Below are 20,597 nucleotides of genomic sequence, written 5' to 3' on the forward strand. Positions count from 1 at the left end.
TTGGCTGTCTCTTCATTATTTTAAATATATATATACTTGGTCAATTTTTTAATTAACTCAGAGACATTTATATATGAATTTAAGTGAACAACGTGTGTGTCTATAAATATATATATATATATATATTAGATAAAAACACTTCGACATAAATATTTATATATGAATTCAAGAAACAAACCCTTAAATTTTTTGTACTTTTAAATGAATTTTAATTATATTTTACACAAAAATAACCTAAAGTTTTTATTACCACTAATTTAAGTTTAGAACTTCTAACATTTAATGTCTAAAAATTATTGAACTAACAGTAGTATACTTGAAATATTACAGAGATACAGAAACAAAGATGGGATTTTGGTGGGATGATTTCTTTAGGGTTTGTTGAGAGTCCCTTTCTTTAGAATCAAAGGAACTTGGAAAGCTATGGTTATCGCTATCTCCAAAAATTAGATTAACACCAAAACAGACAATGGTTTTAAAGGTTTACTTTGTAATATATGGCATTTTTAAGTACACAAACTTTGGACTACATGGGTCATGAATGAATCATCAGATCACACAGATTCATTAAGTGGAGTACATGCCTGCACAACATTTGCAATGACACACACACACACACACACGCATGTGTTTTGTTTTAATGCAATGTTTGACTAGTTGGAAATACTAGCATTTTATAATTCTTTGTTATTTATATTTATTGATGAATCTATATGCTTTTAATTATTTATTTCATAACGTTTTAACTATTCATTATTACTATATAGATCAGTGTGGGACTAAAAATTAATAATAATAATCAACATAGTAAAAAATGATAATGAAATATTACTAAATATGATGAAGTTTTGTGGGTTTGGTGACTGGTTGTCGACCCCAATTCTTTTCTTTTTTAACAGTGAGGACCTAGCTTTGATGATGAATCATTAGTTTATAACAAGTACAAAAAAAAGTGGGTTATATGATGATGAAATAGTCATCAAATATATGGAAATAAAAATCTGGAGTCTTATTGGCATTAGCTTTATTTATTTGTTTATATATATATATATATATATGTTAGAATTTAAAAAAAAAATGAAAAAAATTTAAATTTTCGTTGAATTCACTTTTACCACAGTGAACAATTTAAATTATATTTAAATAGATTTACATCGAATTTAATTTTTTTAAAAATAATATATCATAATTTAAAAAATAAATATAAATCAAATCTTTTAAAAAATAAATATATTTTAAATCTAACGAAAGATAAGACATTTAATTATACTCTATACGGCCTGTTTTGGACGGTAAGAACGGGGAGAGGGGGAAGAGAGAAGCAGGGCTCGAAGAACAAGCCGAATCGTGCAAGTACGTGGGGATATAGCAACAAGGCTCTCCCTTAAGGACCGACTACAATAAGCTTGCGACTCTAATAGAAAGAAATAGTAAACTCTCTGCTCTATTTGCTCGCAATGCTATACCTATCAAAGTTGGCGAACGTTTCTGTAACCTTATACTTGTTATACTGTTCGACTGAACTCGTTGGCTCCGCGTCCACCAAAAGTCGGTAACCTTCGTCACCGTCAACATTTAGTACTTTCTCAATAGCTTCAATAGTTTACTATTAAATTTAAATTAATAAATAAAATAAATTATAATTTTTATATTTACCTTCAATATATATATATATAATTTTAGTTATGTATTTATCTATATATCTAAAGATTACTTATATATATGTATGTGTATGTGTGCATTTATTATAATAATATGCCTGTGCACTACAGTATTATATCAAACTAATCCCTTGGTTTATAAATTCTATTAGTTATAGGACATCATGATACTTCATCCAACAAAGTAATTTGTAAAATTTTTCTTATTTGAGGTTCAAAATTGTTGGTGATTAATTTCATTTTTCATTTTTCTAATGGTTTGTTATAAAATAAAGTTTGGAATAAAATACTATGTCAAAATATGTTAATGATTGTTTCCATTCGCAATAACATGTAATCCCATGTGGCTATCTGCATCTCTTACGCATGCATTTGTTAATCAGATTCAAGCAATCATGCAATCTGATCAAATCACCTTTATTTATGAAAAGAAACCACAGTGATCTATAACTCTAACCACTCTAAATTTGACGTGACTAACAAAATCAAATTGTGTCAAACAATTTACTGTGTTAAGATAACCGCTACTGCAAGTCAAAAGTTTGTGTTGGTGGGTAAAATTTTTATCTCACATGGTTAAATTTAAATTTTTCTTACTTGCATGAAATTATATTCCTTTCAAGTGAAATTTTTTTATTGGACAAAACTTCAGTGAAACAAACTATTGTGCTGAATTTTTTCCTTCTGGGTTCAAGCATCGTGGCTCTCCCAGGAAAACAAAAAAAAAAGAGGCATGGGTTTCTTCGCCTATGAGCCTGGGCTTTATTGCTCCTAATTTTTTTCGAACGTTTGAGAGAACTTTCACTGTAATGGTAAGAAATTCATTGAAGCTAGCCAACTCATTATCATCGAAAGATTAAAATTTTTATATTTTATTTAAAAATTATAAATTTAAATTTTATAAATATATTATAAATTAATCGATAACTAATCTATAATATTAATATAATAAAAATAAAAAATTAATTTTTAATATGGTAATGAGACAACAATAATTTATTACTGAGGCATGACGTATTTAAAAAAAAAATTCAGTAACAATTAAATTTTCTTAATTAAGATAATCAGAATATAATAAAAATCCGATGTAATTTTTTTTTTCTTAAAAATAAAAGAAGAAAGCCAACTTATTCACTTGACTGAATATCCTAATTCCTGCAATGAGTGAATCCCCCGCAATAAAGGCCAAAAAAAATAGTCAAGATAACTAGTACCTAACCCTTCTTTCTCTAAAATAAAAGGTGCGGAGGTCTTTTCCTTAAAAAAATTGAATGAGATTTAATTCTAAAAGACGAATTAACAAAGGATTCAATCACAATAAACAAAATCGGAGGACGACAAATCTATCACTATACACTAATTAGTATCAACGTCTACCATTTATATTGCAGAATAAATCTACTGGACAACATTTATTCTCATGTTCTCAGCATCCGAGTTTAGTTAAAAGGTTGCAGAGAACAGCCTTACCATACCTGAAATATCATTAACGGCTTCTCCTGTACAACTCCTCATGGCTGCCCGTGGAACTAAATAAGGCATTCAGAAGCACTCAGAAAGATGAGTATTCACCTTTACCAAGAGGATTACTTTCATGCTCATGTATTGGAATTTGGAGGGAAAACCTTCTGGATGAATTCTAAGAAGCGCTCTGAGTAGAATGTTGGGTCAACAGCCGAGATAGATAAGGAATCAAACTGAATGGATTTGTATGCATGTTCAATCTTCTTACTCATGTTGTACTCTTGTAATATATCAATGATACCCAAGTATAGAACAACATCGTAGACTTCATTAAATGTCTGCTTTTCTTGCTTACCTAAAATCTGCTCTGCTCTGGCTGGCAGGTTTACGCCAAGCTGGATCTGGAGTCTGCTTACCTCACAATAGAAAAATAAAAAATAATTCACTTAAATAAATTGAGTGAAAAATTAACATAAACGTAGAAGCACAATTTTGATGTCCCTTTTCTGGTGGGAGAAGGACAAAGGAGGGTGAGTGTTTTATATTTCAGATGACTGCTTTCAACATGGCTCCCCAGTCACAGAACACGCACTTCGATGGAGATTGTGCAGGAACATAATTCAGAAGGCCATCATTAGGTATTTAAGATTTCTTACCTTGCTGTTCCAGGGAGAAGGAGATCTACTTCCTCGTCACCGGCAGATGACGCTCGTAATCGGCTGCCTCTTATGTGAGGGCCCACAACAATACTGTTATCATCGTCAGTTCCACGAGGAACCAAAACCAAGCCTTGGGGATAATTAGATATGTCATCCTCTATGGTATCTGGGGTTAGGACCAAAAGAAAAACTTTGTTCAGTCCATCATTAATTGTTCCATTAAAGCAACTACACATGTAGAGAGACAAGAATGACCAACACATCAGAATCCGCACAACAGACTAAATTGAATTGGACTGGGGCAAGTATCATGCATAAGGTATCTGGTTTTATTACCAGCCTATTTTCTCTAAGAACTTAAGAAAGCAAATCCTTCCGAAGCAAGCAGAAAGGAAAGAGAATTCTCTAATTTATATTCCATCTACAGTAACTTTATTTATTTAAGTTGGTCCATATCAGGAACTATCAGCGATATCAATGTGTTTTCTACGGATTAATGCCTTCAACCAGAAATGTATAATCATTATATTAATGAAAAGAGATTTTAGAGAATTTAGCAATTCCTTTTGTGTTAACCTTGTTTTATAGTAAGCATCTTTCTTGTCGATATTATAATATCAAAACACTATAGTCCAAACTCGTAAAGTCTCTCATTTCCTTTTAAAGGATGTGTTTCTACTTTCTATTCTACCATTATCTTCTTCTGTAACCTGTTGCAAGTTCATTTCAAACCATAAAAAAAGCCATTGCTCTTTTTCACCTCCTATAAAATACTAACTCAACAGAGTAAAAGGGTGTTACTAGATGAAGTTGAAGACAAGACACACCTTCCTCAGCAACACTCCCCAAACCATCTGATATTATACTTTGGTTGTAGGAAATGAGAGGCCGAAGGTGCTGTGGTGCTCGATAATGCACACCCAACAAAAGGCTGTAATCCATAATATGCTGTGCTTCCAGGAATTTACTGTCAATCTCTATTTGGCTGCAGAAGAAATATGCATATTATAACTGATTAATAGAGAAAGCAAAAAGAAGGAAGGAACTAGAAAAATTTTCAATGCAAGCTCAGCAAATTTATGTTAATTAAAAAAACTATATGATGCTTGTTTAGCAGTTTAGAACAGATAACAGTTTGGTAATAAATGAAGGTTACAAATAAGGAAAGCTATAAATGCCACAACAAATTTTTGAGGTTCTCTCATTTAGCACCATATATCTTATTTGAGATACTTCTCACTCTAAACTTTCAGATTATCTAAGTCAGCCTTATATTTTTAATTTAGACAATTTCTATCACCTACTTCAAAGTAGCACCTCTAAAAAAATCACATATCAATTTTAAGGTGAAATATCAAGAGCTGTAATTTAAAGAAAAAAAAAAATGCCACCAACATTATAAAGAAATTACACTTAACCCTCAAATATAGCTCTTCATATGTAACACATGTATATTTACTTTAGAATTAATGTTTAATTTCTTAAAAAACGTCTTGATGATGAGTACATAAAGCACAGCATGGTAATTGTTTCAATTGAATATATGGTGCTAACTGAGACAATCCAAAAGTATTAAAGTGAAATGTCTTTATTAAAAGCGGAAGGTCTAGATTGAGACAGCTTCAAAACTAGTGGTATTTGTAGCATCCCCTAAAAAATAATTTAGAATTTATGCAAGAACTACTATAGACCAACCAAAACCCAACCTATACATATCAATTTTTTACCACCTACAAATACAGCAGTTTGGTTACAGAAAATGTTACAGATTATCTAACAAAACAATTAATTATGGAGGCTAGTTCCTCTTCACACAAGTATCGGCAGAGTTCTTAATATCAACATAGACAAGTTGTCCAGAAGCTTCAAAAAATAACAATTTAGAATTAGATTAAGAAATATGGAGGCATCACTACCTTAGTAAATCTTTTCGCCAAGAGGGTTCCAAATAGAAGCAATAGTTTAGGTCCAAATCTTTGAGTATTGTGCTTTCATCAATCTCAAACTTGTCTGCAGAACGCCCTAATGATGAACCTTTTAAGTCAAATCTTCGATGGATCCTCAATTCTGTGCAGAACATATTTCCCATCACCACAAAGCGGAACTGCAGTGCAGGAATTAGTTCACTTTTAGTGAAAAAGGCCTTTCACATTTAAGAAAGTTCCACGAAAATCACAATGAAGGAGAAAGATCAGCCCTTAATCAAGGTAAAATTAGTTTCAAGGAAGTGAATATGAAAAGATATAGCAGTATTAAGACAGTGAAAAAAGATACTGTGATTGTTTCGTCCAATACCTTCTGACCACTTGAAGGCTTGATCCTGTGAAGACCAAAGAACTTTGTTATGAGTGTATTCTCATATGTCCTCACATGATGATGATACTTTGGAAGCATTCTTACAAGGACCTGTAAATCATAAATTACATGCTAAAAGGTCATGAAGGCATAGAAACTGGGAATCTTTGCTAAAACATCTGAGTTAAGAAGCAGGTCAAAAACTTTGGTAAAACACAAAGGAGATGGATTTCATTTCTTGGAACCATATCAAGCAATCAAGAGAAGCATAATAAAAGGTAGAAGTCAAATGGGGATGACAAACCTTAACTTCTGATTTGCGGAGTGTCTTAATCATAAAACGATCATCTTGAGACAGAAAAAACACACTACCACTTTTCCCAGGAGAAGAAAGTTCCCTAAGTGCGTCGTTTCCACAAATGGACATCATGTAGTCAGCAGCATCGATCTTGAACATTTCCCTTAAGTTCCTATAGGTTTTGAGAAATCCATACGCATAAACAAGGGTGAAAGAAGTACATATGATGATCAATATAATGTCAATGTAAAGTACAATAGTGAATAGTGCATATGCAGCTCACAAAGTGCAGCAAAAGTATAAAGGTGAAAAATCTGTTACTTTAATTAAGGATCCTCGATTATAGACAAAGCTAAGATAAACTCAAAGATCAGATCACGCCCGAAATGATCAAGGTGCAAGTTAGAGGTTGCATGACTATCCTCGATTGTAATGCAAGACAAATAAATTTGATTTGATCAATTATAAATTTTGAAATAAAAAAACCCAGGAATCACACCTAGGTTTTCTCTGACATCACATACAAAAAGTCTTAAATATCATATTCAAGAGTTTGATTGCATCATATAATCAGAAATTTGTGAAATTCTCAAAATATTATTAAATACTTGATATAACTGAAATTACAAAGCTATTTTTGAAAATCTCTAAGTAATTTTTATTTACTAGAATTTTTTTAAAAATAAATTTTTCATAACTAGAATTAAACTAATAAATAGAAACCACTAGAATTATTGTTGACATGAATTGACATGAACATTTTGTTTCCTAAATCATTGTGATATTTTTCCTATATACTTCTTACCATTAATTTCTCCTATAATGTTATAATTATTTAGTATCTCTACTATAAGGGTAATTTCTCTATTAGTACTTGGGAATCTTATATATATATGAGTTGTCTACTATACCAAATAAATTAAGAAAATAAAATAAATATTTTTCCTCCCAAAAATTCTACATGGTATTAGAGCAAAATAAGAGTATTTTAGGATTTTTCAATTTTAGAGTTTCTTTCAAACCCTATAATATTCTCAACACCCACCCAAACGGAGTCTCAACCTCACCGGCAGCCTGCTGCCCTATTCTGGTGATCATCTCCAACCTACCTGATCAATTTGCTCCTGTCGCACCAGACTATTCGCGTTGTGTCCTCGTGCACGGCCTCTGGTTTCCGCTGCTCCCCGCTCTAGTTCGTGCAACCCGACCCGACCCTCTGGTCCCATTGCACACACCCGACTCTGCTCCTTCGTGCTGCCCCTCTGGTCTCTTTGCGCACGGTGTCTGGTTCTGTCGCACACACCCGACGCTTTTTTTTGGTTCCGTTGCACACATCCAGCGGCTCTGGTTCCGTCCCGCACACCCAACACGTTTTCATGGCTCAATCGCGCACACCCAGCGCCTCTGGTTCACGTTGCTCCTTCGGCTCCTTCGCACACGGTGTCTGGTTCCGTCACGCACACTCAGAGCGGTTTTTGGTTCACACACGATTGCTGCTTCGTCCCGGGTTTCCAGCAACGACACCTCTGTTCTTCTAACTTCAAGCATCTGATTCAGCCTCTGTTTCTCTCCTGGATTTTTTGTTACCATCTACTACTCCATCCTAGCACCCACATCAGTACTTGTTTTCAGTAATCTTCTCTAGTCTTGCAGCAATTTTTGGGCTTTGGTGGTGTTTAGGAGGTTTGTTCTCTTTCTGCGATATTCGATATTCAGTATTATTTTCGTGTTTCAAGTACTTAAACATGACACAAGCAAAGAAATTAATTGTCCTTAATTCCGACAACCCATCATTGCAAATAAGTCTTGAAAATCTTGATTGAACTAATTACCATACGTGATCAAGATCTTATTTACTGTTTATCAAAGCCAAGAGATTACAGGGTTATATTACCGATGATGAGAAGAAACCATATGTCAGTAGTTTGAAAAATCATAAATGGGACTCCGAGAACTCCTTGATAATGTCTTACCTCATTAATTCCATGCAACCTCACATTGCCTGAACATACCCGTTACTTGATACTACAGTAAAAATATGGAATGCATCGTCTTTTATATATTCACAAGTGGGTAATTATGCCCAAATTTATGAATTCTGAAATAAGCTCCACAACACGAAACAAGGAGAGTTGACTATCTCTCAATATTTTTCTGAATTTAGTGGACTATGTCGGAATCTCGATTACTATCAAGATTTTCAAACACACTGCCCCAGGGATGCTGTCAAATTTCAGAAAATGATAGAAAATGCGCGGATTTATGATTTCTTGGCTGGTTTGAATGCCGAATATGATCAAATACGCTTCCGGTACTTGGTAAGGATCTCATTCTCTCATTAGAACAGACTTATTCTTATGTTCAACAAGAAGAAAGTAGGAGAATTGTCATGCTCCACATAGCACAGCACCAGTTTAAAAAGCTGAGTTAATTGCTCAGTCTGATCACTCCAAAGACCAACGGAATTGTAATTATTGCAGCAACCGAGACACACTAAGAAGATTTGTTGGAAATTGCATGGACAACCCACTAGAGGTCGTAGGGGAAAAAAGATGGACCTATGAGAGCTCAAGCAAACTTGGTTGAGGCAAGTGAAGCACCTGACACATCAACAATTGGAATTTTTTCAACCGAAAAGATTCAAATATTGAAACGTATTCTGTCTCAACTCAACTCTTCAACGACTATTAGTACATCAAATATGGTAAAATCATATATTCCTTCTCTCCCTCTTATTTCTACTCCTGATATTTGGGTAATACATTCTGGAGTTAACAGACACATGACAAGCTCTTCCACTGAATTTCTAACCTATTTTTCTTGTACTAAGAGGGAGAATGTTCGTATAGCAGATGGTTCATACACTCCCGTGTCTGGAACATGTTCCATTAATTGTACCCCAACTATTACACAATCTTCAGTTTTACATGTGTTTAATTTTCCTAATAGTTTTTAATCTATTAGTGCCATTACTCGAGACTTAAACTATAAAATTGAATTTTTTCCTGATTATTATATCTTTCAGGATCTTCGAACAGGAATGATGATTGACACTAGTAAATTGTAGGATGACTTATATGTCTTGAAAAGAAGTCAGAATCTGAATGGGAATCAAGTCATTATTGAGAATAAGGAAGATAATATGGAAATACTACAATGGCACCAACGGTTACAGCACTCTTCCTTTTTTACTTTAGAAAAATCTTATCCTACTTTATTTAAGAAAACTTCTTTGGATTCTTTATGTTTTGATGCATAATGAATTTACTAAACATAAAAGAAGTTCTCATCATTTGAGTAATAGTAGAAGTTCTATTCATTTTATGACTATTCACTCTAATGTGTGGGGACCGACTTAGAATAACTCTTTATCTGGTCATCGATGATTTGTTACTTTCATTAACTGGTGTACTCGATTAACATGAATTTACCTGTTGAAAGCAAAATATGATGTGTTTTCACATTTTCAACTATTTCATAAAATGATATGTACACAGTTTAATGCCAAAGTTAAGGTCCAGAGAACTAACAATGGTATAAAATATATGGATAGTGGATTCTGTAGTTATTTGGAGTCCAATGGTATCATTCACCGGACAAGTTGTACCTACACCAGTGAACAGAATGAAGTTGCTGAAAAGAAAAACAAACACATATTGAAGGTAGCTAGGTCACTGATGTTCACCATGAATCTACCTAAGAGTTATTGGGGAGATGCAGTTCTCTTAACAGCCTACCTTATTAATAAAATGTCTTTACGGGTACTTAATTTCAAAAGTCCTCTGAAAATTTTACAAGATACAAATTCCTATACTGTTCCCCAAAGGTGTTCGGATGTATTTGTTTTGTTCAAGCTAGAAACATAAATAAGTTAGAACCTAGAGCTTTTTGGTGTGTATTTGTTGGACATTCTCTTACTCAAAAAAGTTACAACTGTTATTACCCACCATCTAAAAAATACTTTGTAACTATAGATGTTATGTTTCGAGAATCATAATAATACTTCAACACTTCCTCAACACCTCTTCAGGGGGAGAGTGTAATGGAAGAGGTGATATCTAATTTAGTGACCCTCGACAGTCAAATTCAAGGAGAAAATTTTATGTCAGAAAGCCTTGTTCAAGAAGAAAATGTTGGACAGCTGGATAAACCAGATTTGAAAAAGTATTCAATAAGAGATAAGACAGGAAAAATCATCTTGCAGCCTATTTCAGGTCAAAAATCTTTCTCAGTTTCTGAAGATACTGGTGAATCATCTTTTCCTTATGAATTATCTGATAAACTCATTATTCTTAAAAAAGGAATCAGAACTTGCACTAAACATCTTATGTCTAATTTTGTTTCTTATAACTCTTTATCTCCCTCCTATAGAACCTTTGTCTTATCTATTTCCTCTGTGTCTATTGCACACGATTGGAGAGAAGTGTTACGAGATCTCAAATGGAAGAAGGCAATGATTGAAGAAATGACAGCATTGGTAAAAAATGAAACATGAGAGCTTGTTTCATTCCCACAAAGAAAGAAGATGGTTGTAAATAGGTGTTCTCTCTAAAACACAAAGCAAATGGATCAATTGAAATATACAAACCTACATTAGTAGCTAAGGGGTTTACTCAGACCTATGGAGTTGACTATCAAGAAACCTTTACACCTATCGCAAAAATGAATACAATCAGAATATTACTATTATCCTGTTCTGCTAATCTTGATTGGGACTTGCACCAATTTGATGTGAAAAATGTCTTCCTTCATAGGAACTTAGAGGAAGAGGTGTACATGAACATTCCACCTGGATTTGAAGATTAAGGAACACAAGGGAAGGTTTGCAAATTAAAGAAGACATTATATGGATTAAAACAATCTCCAAGAGTATGGTCTAAAAGGTTCAGAGGAGTTATGATTTTCTTTAGATATCAGCAAAGTAATGTTGATCATACCCTGTTCATCAAGCATTGTGAGGGTAAGATCACTCTTCTCATTATTTATGTAAATGATATCATGGTGACTGGAGATGATAGAGAGATGACTCAACTAAAGAAATTTCTTACTCGAGAATTTGAAATCAGTGATGTAGGAAAATTGCAGTATTTTTTGGGAATTGAAGTTGTCAGGTCTAATAAAAGAATCTTCATGTCTCAAAGAAAGTATATCTTAAATTTGCTAAAAGAGACTAGAATGATGGGTTGCAAACCAACAAAATCTCCTATTGAAAGTAATCACAAACTACAAACTGATAGTGGTACATCAGTTGACATGAGAAGATATCAGAAATTAGTTGGAAGACTTATTTATCTCTCACATACCATACCGGATATAGCATATGCAGTTAGCCTGGTGAGTCAATACATGCATAACCCTCGTGAGACTCATTTACATATTGTCTTTCAAATATTACGATATCTGAAATCTGCATCAAGAAAACGTTTACTCTTCTCCAAAAATGACCACCTTAAGATAGATGCATTTACAGATGCTGATTGGGCTGAATCTCAAAATGATAAAAGGACAACTATCAGTTATTGCACACTCGTTGGAGACAACCTGGTTACATGAAAAAGCAAGAAGCAGAGTGTAGTTATCCGTTCTAGTGTCGAAGCAGAATATAGAGCAATGGCTTAAGAGATATGTGAATTATTATGGTTGAAAAAACTAATGAAGGAATTAAAACTATTTAAAAAATGAAACATATCATTGTTTTGTGATAATAAAGCACCCATTAATATTGCCCAAAATTCAGTTCAATATGATCGAACGAAACACATCAAGATCGACTGTCATTTCATAAAAGAGAAAGTGGTTGATGGCTACTTATGCTTATATCATGTGTCCTCTAACAATCAGATGACATATATTTTCATTAAAAGGCTTTACAACAAAACTATTCAGAACTTGATATGCAAGTTGGGCATGTGTAATATCTTTGCACTAGCATGAGGGGGAGTGTCGACATAAATTGACATGAATATTTTGTTTCCTAAATAATTGTGATATTTTTCCTATATGTTCTTATCCTATAATGTTGTAATTATTTAGTATCCCTACTATAAGGATAATTTCCCTATTAGTACTTGAAATTTTGTATCTATATGAGTTGTCTGTTATACCAAATAAATCAAGGAAATAAAGTAAATATTTTTCTTCCCCAAAATTCTATAATTATGAATATTAATCTTAATACAAATAGAAAATAATACTAATAAAAATAAACTCCTAACTCTAATAAGAATAAAATCCTAAGTTCCTAAAACTATAACAATAATCCTAAGTAATATAATAATAAACTCTTAAATGATATAGTCATTTTACATTTTAATATAATTACAAATTTCTAATTTATTTAAAAAATCTAGTTCTAAACCATTCTACATCATTCTTCCTTTGGTTGAAAAAAATTTATCCACGAGTTTTGAAGTGGTAAATAATGTAAAACCTCGATACTCGAGCTTTCTCATAAAAATTTAACAACCTTTGAGTTTGGTTGTTCTCCCTAAAATACTAGAAATACCAATTATTTAGAAGTGTTAAATCTTTGTTGAATGATGAACTCAACATGTTGACCACTTGGTATGTCAAATCTTTTGTTGTATAGAACTTTCATAGTATTGACTCTTGGGAAAATATATCGAGCAATAGGAAGACATAATGATTCTTCTTGTCCATCAGTAGAGTTGACTCTTAAGGAAAAATCTTGAGCAATAGGAAGATATAGTGATTCTTCTTGCTCTTCCACATTGGAGTATGACAATATGCACCTGAACAAAAGAGAGGTACTTGCTTGTTCATTAGGAGCTAAATCATCTTCCACAGGATAGATAACCATCATCTCTACTTTTTAAAAAATAAAAATAAAAAAGAAGTATCATTTCAAATGTACTAAGGGAGTACCGCCTATTACACAACATTTACAGCTCAATCAATTGATCTAAAACCATCTCCAAATCCTCTAAATCCTAAATATCATGTTCCAATAATAAAGAAGCAAAATAATGAAACCATCTATCCTTAATGTTGTTAAAGTCATTTTCTATCTCATCAAAAGCTCTCAAATTTCTCTCTTTCCACACAATCCACTTTAGTGATAATGGAATCAGCATTAAATTTTTTTTTTCTTACACAATCTAGCCCATGCCCACAATTCGTCCTCATCCAACCCTGTTGTAACCCATTTGATTCCCAACATTCCATAAATGGAGGTCCACATATCATAAACTAGCGGACACCACAATAATAGGTGTTTGCAAGATTCAGCATTACAGTTGCACATATAATATCTATTAACCACGCATTTCCCCCTCCCCACGATCATATCTATAGTCAAGACACTCTACATGCTTCCCAAACAAAAAAAGTCATTCTTGGCAGTGCTTTAATCCTCCATACTTGCTTTAACGGAAAAACATATTCAACTTTCACCTCTATCTTACACCTCCTCCTTTTCTTTTAGTCCAACATGTAAGTTATTCTTCATTTAGTATTCGTAATCTATGTGCCCACTTTGTCCACATCTAAAGCACACAACTCATTAACTTCAGGATTTGAAACTTGATACTGATCTATTCTTCAACTTACATTTTGATTCAAATGTATCTTTTGTAGTGAATCCCACAATGTTTCTTGGCATTGGATATTTCAATCTTCTACATCAATGGAAGCTTGGTAAATTTATGTTATAGCGGCAAGAGGTTGTTGAATTAACTTTGTTTCAATATCAACTCTTAGTCTTGTTTTCAATCGAGGTGCTGCTTGACTATCATCTTCGACTAGTTGACTTCAAATCTTTAATTCTTCAAATTTTTGTATGTATTCAGTTATTTACACGTTGTCCTAAACTACAGTGTTAGCTTCGTCACGAAGTTTGTCAAAGTACTTCGGAGGTAGATACTTTTGATGAAAATTTGTTTTCATCTCATTCCATGTTTCAATTGTTGATTCTCCTTCTTGTTATGTTTTCATCAATAGTGTATCACCATATTTTTACAAGTCCAATCAACGTCACCTTGACAAGTTGAACTCTCTCAACTGAAGTACTCTTCCATTGAATTAAGCCAATCAAGGAAGAAATACGGGCCTCGTTTTCCATCAAAATCAGGAACTTCGACCTCTACCCTCTTGGTAATATCTCCGACATTATTTTCAATGTATCTCCTATCAGCAGTTTGTTCAACTTGTACATTTTGAACTGATGGATGTACTTATAGTGTGCGTTAGTGTCCCAGTTCTCCCAAAATTGTTTTGATAGTGTTTTGCTTTGTTTTTTATCTATATTAGTGATTGCCTCATGTATCTCAAGTTTATTCATTTAATTCAATATTAATCACCATTATTGAAGCCTTATTTTCTTTAGAGAAGTCTGGTTAAAAAGGAAACTCATCGAAGAAGCCAAAACAAAATAGATTGCACAAGATCTGCTCACAGCTTGCTGCATGTGGGCTTCACGCACCTGCTTTTGATCACCGGACGACAGCGGCTGTCTGGCCGGCAGCTCAAATAAATGTGCTGATCTCATATTTGAGACTAGTGTAGAATGCGACTGTGGAGAAGTCCAGATTCGCGACAGGCAGCAATTGTGGGAGCTTGTGCCCGCGAGTGTGGCAGTTTTCTGGTGGAGTTTCACGGTAGGGTTTCGGGGTTCGGCCGATCAAGACCTTTTGGAGCTGGTGGTGGTGGCGTGTTGACCACCTTCGGCAAGTGGCTAGTGAATGATGACAGCAGTTATTTTAGAGTTTTTTTTTTGCGATTTTTTTTTCAGATGAGTTTGGGACTGTTCGGATGTAGAGCTCTGAGAATTTGGTCATAATATTCTTGTAGCTCTGATACTAAATTTATGTAAGAAAAATATGGTTCATTTATCCAATTAGATATTTGGGGATAAAAAAACCTAAACATCACGCATAGGATTTCTTAGACATTATATCTGAGAAATCTTAAGTATCGTATTTGAGAATTTGATTGCATCACACAACTAAAAGATTGAGAAACTCTCAAAATATTATCGAATACTTGATTGAATAATAAGTGAAATTGCAATGCTATTTATAATAATCTCTAAATAACTTTTCCTAACTATAATTAAACTAGGAAATAGTAATATAAGAGAATTAAGAATACTAATATTAATATAAATAAAAAATAATATTAGTAAAAATAAATTATTAACTCTAATAAGAGTAAAATCCTAAATCAACTAACACTACAATAATACTTCTAAATAATATAATAATATACTCCTAAATAGTATAGTTATTTTACATTTAATATGATTACAATTTTTAATTTATTTGAGAAATCTAGTGCTAACCCATTTTACATCGGACTGTGATTATAGAGTTGAAACCAAAGCACTTTCCTCGACGGCCCTCTTTAGCTTCCAAATGTACATCTAAGGGTTTGCATTGTAGAATATCCTCTATGCAAGCAGCAAATAATCTAGGTTTAAACTAAATTTACAAGTTTCAGTATTTGATGGTAAGAGATGCAATATGAAAACTAAATTTATGTGTTCCAGTACTATCCTCCATATAAAGCCCATATATAGAGGCAAAGGTTTAACGAAATCTCCAGTCCTGTGATGGCCCTCAAAGGGCATATTAAGGATTAAATCCAAGACTAGGAGCAACTTTAGGTCCTCATTGTCTGTAAAATTAAATGCATGTGTAGATAGTAAATGCAGTATGTTTGACAATCTTTTTCTCTAAAGAAAAACCTAAAACAATTTTGAACCTGATATGTACTCAGCATGGTCCCCTCATTTTAAGTCATCAATTCTAACATGCTTGTGATGCACATGTAAAAGGAATACTACCCAGTATACAAGAGAATGCTTCCATCAAATACATGAGGTAGAGCAAAATGTTACCCGAAAAAGGTCAACTTCTAACCTGAAAACCATCGGGCAATAGTCCTTCCACTTAAAATCCTCAGATTGATGAGGTGGTGTCAGTTGAGATCCTTCTTTAGGAAAATTCATCCAGAAACTTGCTCGAGGACCAAAGTCTACTGCCCGGACTTCCCGCCTCTGTATAGGTGTAATTTTCCCCACAGTATATCTGACAATATTCTTATGCATATCAAACAAAATAACTAAAATATGTAACATGACAAGTGAAGAAAAATGTACATAAAGATAAATTATTCAAAAATAATTTATTACAATAGGAACTTTAAATTAAGGAAACAAATAATTGAGCAATAACTTAAGAAAATCCAAGAAAAAATTATTAACAGTAGTAATGTTTTCTTCATCAAAAAGCCCAGTTTAGATTCTCATATTGTTCTCATCCAGTTATTCAGCTTCACATCTCCTTGTAAATTTTTTTTAATTGCCCTGGGAACAGCGACTTCTATGTCCAAACTTTTGAATTATGTAAAATGGGTAAATGCAAGAGGGCGTATATCACTCTATTATCAAATCGTGACTGCCAACAATTCAACAAATTGAGCAAAGGTAGATGCTGGAGTAAAAGTATCAATATCTCATATAAGATTATGGAGAATAATATACATGAAACATACCTGATCCCAAGCTGCAAACTAAGCATTAAATCGTAACTCCTGTGACCCTTAATGATTGCTTCACCAGGCCTTTTAACCTCTTTTGCTAGTTTCTTTTGTCGCCTTTTTGCTCGTCTCGATGAAGATGAAAAACTGTTATTTAGCACAAGCTCACTGATTAATACCCCTTGCATATATTCACGTTCCAAGATTGGTATATTCAACCCATTCCCCTTCTCGTTGTCTTCTAAGACTGATTCAGATAGCTCTAAAGAAGAATCATGTCCAATTACTTTCTCAATAGATACTTCGAGACTCCAGCGCCTCTCCAGGAAAATATTTCTGTTGCGAGACTGCTCCAAATTTATCAAGTTTCCCTTGGAGAGCCTATCACTTGAAGTTGAATGTTGACGAGATCCACGATTGCCATCGACTTTGACATGCCCCATATCAACTGAAGAAACATGATGGATATGCGCATGGTTTTGCCTTTTCAAATCTGGCAATAGCCCCTTTTTCCTAAGAGCATTAAGGTAGAGCTCTTGCGCGACAGGAAGCCTGCTCCCATTTGGATAAAATGACCCTTTCCCATCCTTCAAACCTCGTGTCCAAGTTCCTAAATAGCAACCACCATCACTCCATGTATATACTCCAAATCCATGCATCATGCCATTTAACCAGCTTCCCTCAAAGGAGTCACCATTAATCCAAGTAAGAGTCCCTTTGCCTGACATCTTGCCACTTTTCATGTTTCCCAGATAAACATTTCCATTGGCCCAAGTATACTTACCCGGCCCTTCTATTGTCCCTTGGATCCAAGAGCCTTCAAAGACATCACCATTAGGATAAATTTGAAATCCCAGCCCATGTTTGAGATTCAATCGCCATCTACCCTTATAAGTCAAGTTATCAGACCCGACATATGTCCCTGTACCATGCATATAACCTCCAGAGAATTCACCATCATAAACAGCAGCAGAAAGCCATCTAATTTTACCACTTCCATGCCTCATCCCACGTCTCCACTCTCCTTCATATATGCAACCATCAGACCAAACATACTTCCCTGAACCCTCAGGTACATTGCCAAGTAATGACCCGGAATAATATTCACCATTTGGGAGCAAGAGCTCCCCAACTCTAAATCCAGTGCTTTCAGAGGTAAGGACAGCTTCACCATTGATTATGGATACTTGTTCTTTATCAGTGATGGCATCGAGAGATTTTGTTCTTTCTGCACAACAAAGTTCTTCTTCCAAGTTATCAACATTGGCCACAAGACCAGACATGCATAAGTCCCAAGCGATTACAATTCTCTACAAGTTAACAATTGACCCTAAAGTTCTTATTGGCTGTAAGACAACATAGGATCCCACAAAAAGATCTTACAAGGAGATTGTGATGGTACTTCTAAAGTTCCCGTCTTTGATCTATTAAACGAAGAGAGGATAAATACTTTTCATCAGTAATAAGGTATAGAAGTTGGAAAGCACAAGGAAACTATATGAAGCATATATAGAATAAGCTTTGATGGCCTGAAAAATGAATATGTATTGCTTTATTATATTACTTATTTGCTGGAGAAGCAAACGCGAAAAAACATAGCAAATCATGTGTGCATGTCAATGAGTTTCTCCTCTTTGACTAAAAAACTTATCAGGTGACAATACCAAGAAGAAGAATCCAGTTCCAAATATATAAACCTACAGCAAAAAACAAAGAACTAAAAAAGGGATTCCTTTGTGCATATTTATACTGGAGAAAAGAAAGGCAGAGAATTCTTGCATGCCCAAAAAGCACCTTCCCCAGTGCAACATTTATTTCAAGACAAAAAGCACTAAGATTTCACAGAAAATGTTTTTTATGGTTTCCTCTTCCCAGTTCACCAGTGAAAGCACAATAAACGCGCAAGAAGTTCTCCCAAGTCTTTCTATTTCAACAGTGCATAAATAGAACATTAGAATCAGCTCATTTACACATCTCTTTAGAAAACCAATAAACCAAACAGAATTTACCCAGCGGTCTCTTTGTCACTGTTTACTTGTAGAAAACTAGTTCTTCACCTCCAGATTTTCAATTTAATGTTTTTTTTTTTCAATTGATAGACCAAGTCATCTAGTAAAATGAGGATGATATTTCAGGAATTACATTACAATTTAGTTGGTAGAGCAGAAGACTGAAAATCCTCATGTGACCAGTTCAAATTTGGTTCCTAATATAAGATGAATTTGTATGAGTCTCTAGTCTACAAATTATAATTTATAGGTCAATGAAAATATATAGTCAGTGATTTAAGTGTCTGAAAATACACCTTTTGTAAAATTTTTAGATGAGTAAAGAGTAAATAAAGTTAAAAGTATGAATACGTTTTCTGTAAACTCTTATTCCTTTTGCACTAAAATGCAAATGATTGTTGAGAATGCAAACATGATTTGGAAGAAAATATGGTATGAGTTTGAAAACAATGCAATCCTGCTTTTCAGATCGTGCCATATTTTCACTGCCATTTTCCAAATCACGTTGACATTTTCAACAACTATTACACATTTTTCTGTGTGTTTATTCAATATCTGAATATAGAGACTAAAACTCAAAAGAGTTTTTCTACAACTAAACAGAGAATATATCAAGTCTCGGGGATACGAAGAGGAGATCGTTCTAATTCTTTTTTCCTCCAACAAAAGAAGCAGTCAAACCAATAAATTCAATCAAACATACACCAAAAGTAATGCTAAAATTAAATATATTAACATAAATGTTCATTTTCAGCTCTTTAATCAAACGGCAGTGATAAATAACACGAGCTGGCAGTTTTCTCCAGCGCTAAGAAACATCAATATAGCATAATGATTGAACGCAAATTTTAACTTCAAGCATCAAATCATTCGTATTCAGCAAACAGATTTCTCGTTTTCTCTCGGCTCATCCCATAATCAGCAGAAACTTCAACCAGATTCAACCAAGACGACGTTAAAAAAGCCAAAACCAAGCATAAAAGGAAAAAAAAAAAAAAACAGAAATCATCAGGGTAAAGCAACATAACATAAACATTCAACCGCCAAAACAACCAGCTTCAGTCTATCAAACAAAATCCCCAGCTCCACTGCTAACTAACTACTCATCATATCCAAGCATCATTATACGAGATTTACATCTCTTTCAAAAGAAAATTCGAAAAAACGCACAGAGAGAAAGAGAGAGAATACGATGCAAGTTGTCAAAAGCAAATAGCAAAAAAAGAAAAAAAGTACCTCCGGAGAAGAAGAATCAGAGAACAAGTTGCAGGACTATAGAGAGGTAACAGAGTAGCAGAGGTAGTAGTTTTGTGGTGGTTAAAAGCTGACTAAAAGAGTCGCTGCCTCAAAATTCTACTCTCTCTCCTCTTCTTTTCGCTGCGCTCAACTTTTCGATCAATCTTTTGGATGGTGACGATTTGGATCGAATCCCAATCCGAGAGCTATAAAAATAGCCCAGACTAAAGCACGATCCCATAAATCATTTAAAAACCAAAACAAAAATATCACGTAATGAAAATCCAATACTAAATTCCTTTTAAAAAAATATAAATTCGAATTCTGATGTTCTAAAAGACGAAAATGCCCTCGTTATTCTCAATTTTTAGTTTCTATAAATAAATTTAAATTAATCAAAAATAAAAACATAGAAGAATAAAATCTTTAACTAGATGGAATAAATTCAAGACATTTGTATTTTTATACAAACAAAACT

The 20,597-nt window shown here is 33.7% G+C and overlaps 1 protein-coding gene across 2 annotated transcripts; it reads right to left on the bottom strand.

Annotated features, from left to right (window-relative positions):
- Positions 1-3,021: 3,021 nt before the first annotated feature.
- Positions 3,022-20,341, bottom strand: PIP5K9 (phosphatidyl inositol monophosphate 5 kinase). Of its 2 annotated transcripts, none has more exons than XM_088210249.1 (9): positions 20,120-20,341; positions 16,890-18,298; positions 16,256-16,423; positions 6,384-6,549; positions 6,080-6,190; positions 5,701-5,888; positions 4,612-4,769; positions 3,782-3,950; positions 3,022-3,533 (listed from the first exon to the last, which is right to left on the bottom strand). In XM_088210249.1, exons 2-9 carry the CDS (start codon positions 18,155-18,157, stop codon positions 3,260-3,262), a joined length of 2,502 nt encoding a protein of 833 aa, XP_088066375.1. In that variant the 5' UTR covers positions 18,158-18,298; positions 20,120-20,341; the 3' UTR covers positions 3,022-3,259. The 2 variants fall into 2 exon arrangements, with proteins under 2 accessions (XP_088066375.1, XP_088066377.1); XM_088210251.1 differs by having other exon boundaries at positions 16,890-18,102; positions 20,120-20,331.
- Positions 20,342-20,597: the final 256 nt, after the last annotated feature.

This window comes from Carica papaya, chromosome 8 (assembly GCF_054855325.1).
Source record: "Carica papaya isolate Zhongbai chromosome 8, ASM5485532v1, whole genome shotgun sequence".
Classification (NCBI taxonomy): Eukaryota; Viridiplantae; Streptophyta; class Magnoliopsida; order Brassicales; family Caricaceae; genus Carica; species Carica papaya.

What these genes read in the sequence shown, in the direction of transcription:
- PIP5K9 (XM_088210249.1), bottom strand. Translation starts at nt 18,157, where the DNA reads ATGTCTGGTCTTGTGGCCAATGTTGATAACTTGGAAGAAGAACTTTGT. An exon ending in AGTTTGCAGCTTGGGATCAG is followed by an intron (nt 16,424 to 16,889) that starts GTATGTTTCATG and finishes GAATATTGTCAG; the next exon opens with ATATACTGTGGGGAAAATTA. An exon ending in CTTCTCCCTGGAACAGCAAG is followed by an intron (nt 3,534 to 3,781) that starts GTAAGAAATCTT and finishes TGAGGTAAGCAG; the next exon opens with ACTCCAGATCCAGCTTGGCG.